Source organism: Penaeus japonicus, unplaced genomic scaffold (genome assembly GCF_977035675.1).
Source record: "Penaeus japonicus unplaced genomic scaffold, GWHDUDI00000001_assembly GWHDUDI00000399, whole genome shotgun sequence".
NCBI lineage: Eukaryota > Metazoa > Arthropoda > Malacostraca > Decapoda > Penaeidae > Penaeus > Penaeus japonicus.
The window spans coordinates 1-12500 of record NW_028234801.1 but is presented as its reverse complement, the minus strand read 5'-3'; the positions used below and the strand labels follow the sequence as shown (position 1 = coordinate 12500).

Here is a 12500-nt window from a genome sequence, read left to right as displayed (position 1 = left end):
AAAAACAATGACTCTAATAATGGACTAATGACAATAATAATTGATTATAATGGCAATGATAGCACTAATGATTACAAATATTGAATAATGTACTCTACAATAATGATGACCCATTGTCAGTAGTATTATATATTAAACACATACAACAAAAATATTTGTTGTTGATATTAGTATTGTTACTATCATTATTGATTATTATTTATTAATTACTATCATTATCTCTTTATATCAATTATTATAATAATAATATCACTATCATTATTATGATTACCATCTGTATATCGTTCATTAATTGTAATAACGATTATCATTATTATCAAAATTATTATGAAGTATTATTATTAATGTTATCATTATATTTTTTCCTATCATCCTCATTATCGTAAAATACTCTTAATGTATAACATCATGGTCCCCTTTTCATTATTATTATTAACTTTAAAGGAATATCTTACACTGTTAGTTATACAATCTTCAAGTTGTGTTTCCTTATTGGAATTTGATAATTGAACTGCTGTCATCCAGCACGATACACACGGTTCATCATTTTTAATGGATTACATTATTAGAAAAAAAAAAAAAAAAAAAAACGTTGATTAGGAAGCAAAATTGCATATCTTCGAACAGAAGCACACTGAGCTCTCCACGTGACTGCTGAGAGTGTGTGCATGTTTCACAACGCAACATTACACGCATGGAGTTAAATGGTTATTATTTAATTTGACTTAATCTAAAAAATTTCACATAGAAAAGAATTGATCATGAGACTCTAAGACAAGAGTCCCCGATCTAAGAACTGACACAACTCTCAAGAAAATAAAGAATAAAATTCTTAGGATCTGAATCATGCTGATTGAAGGATTCCTTGGCAGCGTCGTTCAAGCGCTTATTACCATACTTGTGACGCCAATCGCCGCCCGTCCCGCGAGTCCCCGCCGTCACCGACACACACCTCCGTACCGCCGCATAGCATTTATAAAGGTCGGGATCTCTCCAACGTCTTTCAGTCACGAGCAACCGCCCCCCTTCGCATCTCCCAAGTTCCTAAAGACTACTTTGGACTCTTTCCAAATCTAAATCTCTTTGTGTCCAAATGATGCTCCCCATCCAGAGGTGTTTGCGATGTAAACAGAGATTTCCGCATCCTGGACCCTCTTGGAAGGCGAACTTGCCTTGTCTCGGTGTGGAGGATCTTCCAAGAGATCTTGGGACACGTTCCTTCCCTCACTCGAAGGGGAAGGAAAAGCTTCTTCCAAGATTCCATTCTTCTCCAACCTACACCACGACTTCGACGCCGCCGTCAGGGAGGTTCTGAACCGGTGGAGTGACAGTGAGTATGAGTAGCGATGGTTGGGTGGTGTGGAGATTTTTTGGTTTGGAAGTGGCATAGAAGAGTAAACACAAGTGGGTGGAGTGAATAAGTTGGACTTTTGGAGTGGGGTGGAGTGACAGTTTTAGGTGCCTCACAGTGGCGGTTCGGGGGGCGGATCGCAGGCGAACAACCGGACAGCGAACATCATGGGTCGTTACAGACAGCTTCGATCTCGTGATGATTGAAGGAAGGAAGAAAAGGAAGGAAGAAGATAAGGCCCATTCCACAGTGTCATCGGACAACGCCAGGTCATAAGGTAAAGTCATGTGTCCGACAAACAATTCTTCTTGAACATTTATTTGTGTGTATACACGCACACACACACACAATACACACACACAAACACAAACACCCACTATCTAAAAAAATATTTCTCAAAAATAATCTCTATACTCACATATATCCTATATTATATATATTACACACACACACCCACACACACACAACCACACACACATTTGATTATATTTTATATATATATATATATATGAATATATATATATATTATATCGTAATTGGGAAATAGGTAACTAAAGGAGATGATCGGCAAGAGATGGATAAACATTGAGAAATGTCTAATTCCATAGGATTGTGCTGGACATGAATGACTTCATGAGTGGAGGACGTGAAGGTGGAAAGTAGTAGTTTGTAGCGAGGTGGGAAAAGAAGCGGTGGTGGTGGAAGGACGTGTTGGTGGATAAGGTACGTTGTGTGGGAAAGAAAAAGGAGAAAGAAGAGGGAAGCTCTTCCGTGTCTGCACGCTCCTTCAGGAAAATGCTTTCCTTGCCACATCTTGTTGACATGGCAGCGATTACATCTGTCATTCGTCCTTCGGATTGGAATCCTCACAATCACAGTTCCTAAGATTGTAAGTATTTTTATCTTTAATCTTCTTTTGGAAGTGAGTAACATTTCATACAAACCAAATGATCATGATGTATAACGAAAGGAAACATAAGATTATGAATCTAAAATTCCTTTTCCTTCTTCAGGAAGAGGAAGCACAACAGAAAAGACCACCCGTCATTCCGTCAAGATCGTCGAAAGAGGACAAAAAAAAAAAAAAAAAAAAAAAAAAGACAGAAAAAAAAAACAAAAAAGTCAAATTATAATAACAAAAAACAAAGAAAAACAAAAAAAAAAAAGAAAACAAACAAAAAAAAAAAAGAAAAAATTCACCCAGAACACGTTCAACCATTCCAGAACTCGGGGGGAATCTTCCTATCACATCTTTTGGTCGCTTCTGTTGAGTTCGGGCCGCTTCCGGGTTTACAAGGGAAAAACGAGGTGAAGACCGTTAACCGCGTCCAGTTGTTTAACGCCAGAAAAAAAAAACAAACGAGAGGGACAGATAAACAAGAGGAATGTGAATGGCGAAAACAATTGTACATGCGCCAAAGGATCAGAGAAACAAGATGTCTTTTTCTTTGGGAAAAAAAAAAAAAATGGAAATGCCAAAAACAAGCAAAAAGGAAAAAAAAAAAAAACATCAAAATACGAATTGCAAATACATGGAAAAAAACCAAACGAGGAAAGGCAAAAATGCAAAAAAAAAAAGGCTCAGGAAACAAAGATTCCAGTTAGTAATGCGGCGGTTTTCTCGCATCAAGGGACTCTGAGGACATACGGAGAATGGATTTCCTCTGCTCTACAGAAGAGGATAAAAGAGAAAGGAAAATCCTTTTCCCTATGTTCATGAGGGGAGAGAGTGGGAACAAAGCAATAGAACGGGGAGGGGTCTGGGGGAAGGGGGGGAGGGAAGAAGGGGGGGAACAAAGCGAAGAGAAGAGAAAGAGTTGCCTCTTATGGTTCATGGGACAACCTTCCTGCCCAACTTCACTCGACAGCGGAAACGGAAAAGAAAGAGAAGGGGAAAATGGGGGAAACCAGACGGAAGAGAAGGAAAAAGAGAAGAAGGAGGGAAGGGAAGGAAGGAGGGAAGGAAATTTCTTCCACGACTTCCTTCTTCTCTGTTATTATTCCATCAGGACTTCAACCTCCGCACATCAGAGGAGGTTCCTTAAGAGGTGGAATATAAGACTCCAGATGGAAAGCCTAAACTGATCGCTCTTGGGAACGAAAACTGACTTCTTTCGGTTTTGCTGTGGCAGTGATGTCCCTTGACCACTACAGAAGCTTCGATTCCCGTAATCTTAAGGGAAAAGAGAGGAATCAGGCCAATCACCGTCCTCTTCGGGCAAAAACTCCAAGCATTAAGGTAAGTCTATTCTCCTCTTTGAACAAAGGACAATATATGGTACAGTTTGATTCATTTTTGATGGCACTGGATATTATTTTGATTAAAAAGCGAACGGAAGGTTATTGTAATATATACTGTATATAAAGGTTCCTTTCATAATTGATATTATCGTTTGTCCCAGATTGTGCTAGATGTACAAGACTTCATGGGTGGAGATGTGAAGGTGAAGGTGGTTTGGACGAAAAAAACGAAAAAGGAGTGTTGGTGAAGGAACGCGTGGAATTGAAGGAAAGAAGGGAAGCTTATCGTTGTCTTCACACTCTCTTCCGGACGCCGGAAGTCACTCTGCCACAAGACACTGACATGACAGCCATCACATCTGTCATATCCTCAGGACGGTATCCTTGACGATCACTGCTCCTACAATGGTGTGAGACTTTTATTTGTTATTTTGTATTAAAGTATTAGATATTTTAAGTAATAGTGAATGAGGTTAAATCGATGAAATATTGTGTGACTGTGGGGGGGGGGGGGGGGGGGGGGACTGGACCTATCGTTTAGATACATCATTTATACATTTCACAGTAACGGTAAAGGTCAGCAGACCAAATACCCATCCCAGTCACAGTCGAAGGAAAACGAGATGTTTTCTCAGGAACAATCGTCCTTCCTCTTTCCCACAAAGGCAAGTACTTCCAAGGAAAGAACCTCTGTCCAAAGAAGAGAAAGCAAGACGAAGAATGTCAGTGCCCTTCCACCGCTGTGTTCTGAGAGTCAGACCATTTGAAGAGAAGAATTTCTCAGAAGCAAACTGGAATGAAAAATTCCCAATCAAGATTATCGGATCCACGACTAATGACTCTGAAAAGGTCCAAAGCTTGCCTCTCAACAGACACATATATGCAAAATTCCCAGAAGAATATAAATCCAGGAATCAAATTGCAGGAGGAGAGGCGCAAAGAAAAGGCTGCAATACTACTGCTTCCAAGGAATCTAAGTCGTTTGGAAACATCTAATACTTGTAATAGTGAAAGTGCAATCTCAAGTGAGAAGAGAAGAGAGGGAATAAGAAGGAGAATGCGAGTCCATGAGTCCTGTGGTAATAAAATCGTCACGTATGGAAAACTACAACACATGGTGAATCTGGAACCACCATGTTCGTTCCCCTATTAGAAGAAGGTGACTTTTTTCTTTAACGACTCGTGTTTTTCAAGGACAAGCTAGGGAATGACTTCCACAAGGCAATAAAGGAAGTTGCTAAGGAACTGGGGTAGGGGCGCGAGGGAAGAGAGGAATCTTCCATCTTCGATGATCTCACATGCTACAGGAATCTTCCGATCTCAAGATCTGAGAGGAGGTGAATCAGGAGAATCAAGGCTGTCAGAACATCAGTGGAGGGACGAATCTTACCATAAGGTATAAAATAATGCAGTGTTAAATGTTCTCGTTCAAGGTATACCCTATATAGTTTGTTGTTGTTCGGAGTGGTAAAGTAGAGTGTATTTACTTTTAACGAAACGACTTATCTCTGTGCCATTTGTTTTCCAGTTCGTAATCGATGGTTCAAGATTTTATGGATGGTGGGAGAAATAAGCGTAAAGGCTCGTGAACGATCGAGAGTTGGTGCTGGTTGAAGGTCACATGGCGCAAGAAGGGAAAAACGGTTCCAAGTCTACCCAAGAGGTTCCTTCGAACGCTTCGTTGTTCCTGGGGACATTCATCTCGAAAGCCGTTACTATACTTCAGGTCATGTCTTCTGGACGGGGTTCTGACCCATTTCGGACATCCCCAAAAAGGGTAAAGCTATCAAAATGGAAAAAATACTCTTTGATTTTACTACTGATATATCTACTTTCGTTTGAGGTATAATGGAAAGTTATCTTTTCAATAACAGTCTTACACCTTCAGAAGCCTGCGATTGCAATTGAGGAAGTCACGTCCTAATTGCATCAAGGGAGCGACACAAGAGCACACCAGAGACCAAAACGAATCATGGAATCCAGGAGAAGCAGAAGACGTCTAAGCTCGTCACCGTTCAATGTGAACATGAAAACAAAGCAAATGTGACTCTCCGAAAACTAGAGGAAACATTCTTCCAATACCTCGTCAAGGTCTTCGTATATGGATAGTACTTCATTGTCATATGTGTGAGTACAAGTAAAAGTAAAGTGAATAATAGTTGTCCAGAATCATATAGCTGCAACATGGGCATGGTAGTTTATGTGAATTAACAGTAATCTCTTTTACAGGAAAGTCAAACACGAAAGCACACCATCCCTGTTTATTACGAAGTTGCAAATGAGAACAATAACCTCGAGCAACTTGATCAGCAGCATCAAGTTACTGTGAAGGGCAATCAAGTCTCTGATGATACTCACAAATCGGAATCTGAAACCAAAGTGTCCAATGTTTCCCTTGCAAGTGAGCGCAAATGCACTTCAGAAAGCACATATTTGCCCATCATCAGGAAGGGTCTGTTTTCCGACGACCATTTCTTCGAGAATGTTCGCCAGAACTACAGTCAAGCTGTAAAGGAAGTGCTGGAAAGTGCTAATGAATGGTGTTGTGACAAGGACTTGATGCAGACCTATAGGAATTTACGTCAACGGAACTTGCAAGTGGAAAATCAAGCATTTTCTGTGACTGAGGACGGACGCACACACAAGGTAGGACTTCACACCAGATATTTCCGTGTTTTGTATACATCGGAAGTTGTGTTTCGCTGAATGTTATATTGCTAGTGGGCCGCCAATTTCTTATCTTAACAAATCTTTCTCCCTTAGGTTGTGATGGACGTGCATGACTTCACCAGCGGCGATGTAACAGTGTCACTGGCGGGAGGAAATGAACTTGTAATCGAAGGGCAAGCAGAGAAGCAGGAAGGAAGTTGTTCGGCGAGGAAAAGCTTCTGTCGCCGCTTTCTGTTGCCTGAGCTTATTGAGCGAGACGCCATCAGCTCCGCGTTGTCCTCCGACGGAATCCTTACTGTTATCTCGACCAAGAGAGGGAAATCAGACGAGCACAAGGCAAGCACCAAAGGCTTTTCGAGCGAGATGAAAAGCCGAGTGGAGAACCAAACAGACAACGGCCACAGCTGGGAGGAGAAAAAGCTGGCCGAGTCTTCGAAAGAAAGCGACGGTTACAGCGTCCGCACGTTCGCCTCCAGTTCCCGCGCTCAACACCATCAGTCCTACACAAACCATTTCTAGTATCACTTTGGAAAAGTCAACTTTGAACTGTAGATAAGAGAAATGATTTATTTTTATTGACTTTTCCATGTTAATTTTGATATGTGATGTGTGGTTTCGTGTGAGAATGATGTGGTTTATAGAAATGGACGGATGGCAAGAATTATTTAGGTAAATGGTATTATTTGTTCACATTTGTACTATTAGCATATATCCTTATTTTTTTGTATATGAAATGGGTTATTTAATCATCAGTAAAATTAATCTCATACTCTTCCACCAACAGATGCCCCAGAATCATGAGCAACTGATATTGAAGAAAATGATCAACATTCCTCCAATAAATCTTTTATGAATATTTATACTTTTTCTCTTCCTTCACCTGATCCTTCGGTATTATATAATATAATGGATGTAATAAGAAGAGCAAATGGGCGGATGAAGCAATGGTATAGCATATGACTGTTCAGGATTGTAAAACAATAAAAAAAATATTAAAGAGCAGACTAAAATGCTAAGGAAAAAACAGTGAATGCATTCAGTGAAAGTGGAATCTTAAGCAAACTGATGATATAAAGCAAATAACATACTTATATTACATATTAATGTTAATATTGTATATTGATAAACATGTGCACTATTTACAGCGGTAGCCAGTACACTGTGATTTTTAGTCAGTGCTTACTCTGTTTCCTCTTCTCTCTTTATCTCTCTCTATTACTTTTTTTTTCTGTGGTTTCTTGACTCTCTCTCTCACTTTCCTTTTCTTATCTCTTGCTCTCTCGGTCTACTCTCTGCTTCTTTTCTCTCGCTTTTACTCTCTTCTCTCTTCTTCCGCTTACTAGATCTTCTCTCTATCTCTCTTCTTTCCGCTCTCTCTCTATATATGTTATTTATATATTAATATATATATATATATATATATATATATATATATATCATATATTATTCATATAATTGATATATATTTATAATATATATACATAGTATATATATATATATATATATATTTATATATATATATATACATATATATAAATATATATATATATGTATATATTTATATATTATATATATACATATACAATATGTATATATATATATATACATATATATACATATATATATAGTGTATCGGATTCAACACGCGCCTGTCAATCTGACGGCGGGGGTTCGAGTCCGGTCAGGGAGGTAAAATTTGTATATATATATATATATATATATATATTATATATATATATATTTTATTTTAATATATACATATATATATTGTAAGGTATTGATATTGTTTATCATGTGACCCGAGACATTGATTATATATTTCTACTTAATTCATGCTATATCGTTGGCTGTGTGTTTTGACCTGACGTGTCCTGTTTCCTGTATTCGTTTCCGCCTCGAAAATACAGCTTCTCTAGCAGCTGTATTTGCTAACGGAAGTCCTGAGGCGTAGAAAGTGACTCAAGATTTATACTTAAGAAGGACACAGAAAAAAACAGGGCAGATTAAGACAGATCAGGTCAGACAGACAGACAAGAGAACAGGCAGAGCGAACAGCTCTGACCTCCGGCCTTCGCCGGAGCTTATCAGCCACAATAAAAACCATGACACGTGAACGTCTGTCTGTTTATCCACCGGATCATAACAGGGCATCGGGTGAGGTTACAACAATGGAGTGGTGGTTGACAATGCTAGCAGCAGGTTACAACTGCTGGAGTGGTGGAATTGCATACACACACACACACAACACACACACACACACACTAAATATATTTATATATATATATATATATTATATATATATATTATATAATTTTATATATCTATATAATATTGTATATATATAGTATATATATATATTATATAATATATATATATATATATATATATATAAATATATATATTATATTATATATATATATTTATATATTTTTTATATATGTGTGTTGTGTGTGTGTGTGTGCGGGTGTTGCGTGTGTTTGATGTGTTTACTGTATGTATATATATATAATTATATATATATATATTATATATATATATATATATGTAATATATATATATATATACATCTGAAATGTGATATATCCGCTAATAATTTATGAAAACTGAAAAAAGTGGTCTGAAGCCTATAATCAAGAAAGCTAAACGTTCACCACCTCGAAATATCAAACTGATCATCAAGAATTTCATTCATTCTACTAGAACTTTGGCAGCGAGAGGAGAATTATTTTCTGTCTGTGATGCTTCGCCGACGTCACACTCCCACTCTCACTGCCGTGCCATAAATACAACGCTTCTACCCAACTCCTTCAGAAAGCGAACAACAGCCATCCAGCAACAAGCTCTCTGCTCACTGATTCTTGGCCAAGAGGTCAGTCTAATAAGGTCCACAATGGCTCCCATTCCACACTCGTATGACGTGAACGTTTCCGCTTCGTGAGAACGATTGTCTGTGCAAGGAACCTTCGAAGAGGATGAGGGACGTGCTCTTGCCCATCACGAGAGGAGGGAGCTTCTTCCAAGATCCCTTCTTCTCGGATGTGCACGACCAATTCGACGCCACCGTCAGGAGGGTTTCGGCAGATGGAGAGACAAGACTTGAAGTTGAGAGATCGTTGGGACGATAGCTGCCGCTACAGCGACATTTTAAAAGTTACAGACGTCTTCGATCTCTTGTCCTGAGGGAAGAGGACCAAGCAGTTGCCGTTGCATCTGACAAGGTGGTCATAAGGTGAGTTACTTGCAACATATGGGGCTGTGTTTACTCTGATCACAAATTCAAATGGACCACGGATTTGTTGTGGATAATATATATATATATTATATTATATATATATATATATATATATATATTATATATATATATATATAATATATAATATATAGATAAGAGGGGGAGGAACGGTCACTAATCAATAGAATTTTCTGGTATACAGATTGTGGTGGACGTGCATGAATTTGCTGATGGGGATGTGAAGGTGAAGGCAGTGGGCGACGAGCTGGTGGTGGAAGGACGCGTGGAGAAGAGCGAGGAAGGAGGCTCATCTGTGTCCTCACACTCGTTCACACGCCGCTTTTCCTTGCCTCATTTTACTGACATGGCAGCCATCACGTCTGTCATGTCCTCAGATGGCATCCTAACAATTACTGCACCCAAAATGGTAAGCACATTATCCTTCGCGAACTCTACAGACATTGATCAGAGAGATAAAGTCAAATTGCATTAGGAAACATAAATAATCAGCGTTGTATTATATTCCTACAGGAGGATCAACTTCACCAGAAGACCACTATCATTCCTATCAAACTTGAAGATAAAGACCAGGACTCAAAGCTCTCCCAATCTTCAGAAATAAATGAAGTCAGTTCCGTCCAAAGTCCCGACGAAGTAGAAAGTGGCTGCGCGTCAAAAGGTATTAGTGAGCAGAATGCACTGAAGAATCAAGAAAATGTAAACATTCCAAGTAATGCCAGACAAGTACCAATAAACATCAGTTTGCAACCACGGTCTGTGGAAATCCAGATCTCAAATGAGAGCATTAATGAAGACATTGGAAAACAAAAGAACAGTATTAAAAAGATCGAAAAGGCGAAACCTGATATCAGTGAAGAACCAAGTCTCGTCTGTAGGGAACTGGACTCGACGGAAAAAGAGAGATTCCGCTTAGGATCCTGGGATGAATTCCTGCCTATCACTCGGAGAGGAAGTTTCTTCCAGGACTCATTTTTCTCCGACATGCACCAAAAGGTCAACGCAGCCATAAAGAGGGCATTGAACAAGTGGTATAGGGATGATCTCGAGTGGACAGACAATCGGAGCGACATGGGCCTCCTTAGCAAAGACATCCTGGACCGTTACAGAAAGCTCCGGTCTCGTCACCTGGAAGAAAACCTAGCCACCACCGTCACATCAGACAGAACAAGTCACAAGGTGAGTTGTTTCAAAAGGACTTTTCTACTGTTGCTGACAAGAAGTCGGGTAGTGCTGATGAATACATACATATATATATATATATATATTATATATATATATAAATATATATATATATTTATATATATATATATACATATATATTATATATATAATATTATATATATATATATATATATATATTATATATATATATATATAATTGTATGTGTTTAGATTCCTTTGTGTAAAGATAACAAGAGTTTTCTCATTAAACAGATCACGATGGATGTGCATGCCTTTCTGGATGGAAAGGTGAAAGTGAGGGTGGTCGGTGAGAAGGAACTACTGGTGGAAGGATGCCTTGAGAAGTCGGAAGGAAGATCATCCATTTCGTCACACTCCTTCAGACGCCGATTTTCATTGCCTCACCTCACTGACATGACAGCCGTCACTTCTGCCATGTCTTCAGATGGCATTCTTACAATCACTGCACCTAAACTGGTGAGTAGATCTTACCATAAATTGCCTCCTTAAGATAATTGTACCTATTTAGTATCACATTGTGTTCATTCGACATCAGCACTGTATCTGAAAACGCTTCTATAACTCCCATTCTCAGAGTGATAATGAGATGGAACATCTGCAAGAATCAAAGACATATCCGAATGAAAACGAATCTGCACACAAGGAGAATCAAATGATATCAAGATCTTTGTGTATCAAGAAACCCAAGTCTTTAGACAGTGAAAATCTTTCTCTGGCGGTGACAAAAATGGGACCCTTCTTCCGCGACTCCTTCTTCAAAGAGCAGGTGGAGGATTTCAGAAAAGCCATGAGGGAGATCCTGACAAGATGGGGAAAAGAGTCTCAGGCAGTCGATGATCTGACCCGCTACAGACTCCTTCGATCTCAAGATCTGCGAGAAGAGACTCAGGCCGTCACGTCTTCGGAAGATGATCGTCACCATAAGGTGTGCTCATGTGGCTATTTGTTTCATTTCCTCAATTTTATCAAATTGATTAAAAGCATTATTAATGGAAGTATAACTTTATATTTTACAACGTTTATAACCTTTCAACCTAATTCCAGTTTGTTATTGACGTTCATGATTTTATGGACGGAGGAGATATGAGCGTGAAAGCTGTGAACGATCGAGAGTTGGTGGTTGAAGGTCAGTTGGAGAAGAAGGAAGACAATTCCAAGTCGACCAAGCGGTTTCTTCGACGATTCGTTGTTCCAGGAGACATTGAGCTTGACTCCATTACTTCAGTTGTGTCTTCTGACGGTGTGCTGACTGTTTCGGCTCCAAAGAAGGTGAAGCCAGTTGAGAAACTGATCTAGACTTCCTTGTTAATATTCTATTTACGAATTTGCATTGTACTTATCGTAAACTAGTTGTATCTCATCTTATTTGCCACAACTATCCACTATCATTGCAGATTTTATTTTAGATAGTAATTTGTAATTCCCATTTCAACAGAAGCCATTTGTGAGTCACACAACAGACACAAAGGAAACAAGAAACACATGTCAAAGGCCAACCGAGTGTTCGTCCATTGAATTTCTTCCCCTTCACAACGGTAATAGTGCTAATAATACTACCATTCTATATATTTCCTGATACACGGCAAATATAATAGGACACAACTAATATAAAGTCAGTCTAATATTAACACAGTACATATTTTGTTCCACAGGAGAGCCAAAGAAAACAAACTATTGTCCCAATCCAGCTGGAAGACACTGATAAAGTGTCAGCTCCTTTAGCTCCCAAAACAGACACAGCAGATGCATTCCGATCTTCAAGTGAACTTGAAAAGAAAGATT

The 12500-nt window shown here is 38.8% G+C and overlaps 1 protein-coding gene, 1 non-coding gene and 2 pseudogenes across 2 annotated transcripts in view; all 4 read left to right on the top strand.

The window, feature by feature from the left end:
- Positions 1–7118, top strand: part of LOC122267840 (uncharacterized) — a 12178-nt gene extending 5060 nt beyond the window's left edge. Inside the window, exons 7-8 of the transcript XR_015190868.1 lie at positions 6356–6931; positions 7047–7118. This is a non-coding gene — a transcript (uncharacterized LOC122267840). The remainder of the gene's footprint in view (positions 1–6355; positions 6932–7046) is intronic.
- Positions 3486–6298, top strand: LOC147466501 (uncharacterized; annotated as a pseudogene).
- Positions 7119–9152: 2034 nt separating the features above from the next.
- LOC147466500 (uncharacterized) lies at positions 9153–9495 on the top strand (annotated as a pseudogene).
- A 201-nt stretch (positions 9496–9696) lies between these two features.
- On the top strand, positions 9697–12420 carry LOC122267836 (uncharacterized). The gene is made up of 7 exons (XM_086535401.1): positions 9697–9921; positions 10026–10691; positions 10950–11174; positions 11293–11643; positions 11763–11987; positions 12154–12253; positions 12371–12420. Exons 1-7 carry the CDS (start codon positions 9859–9861, stop codon positions 12418–12420), a joined length of 1680 nt encoding a protein of 559 aa, XP_086391527.1. The 5' UTR covers positions 9697–9858.
- Positions 12421–12500: the final 80 nt, after the last annotated feature.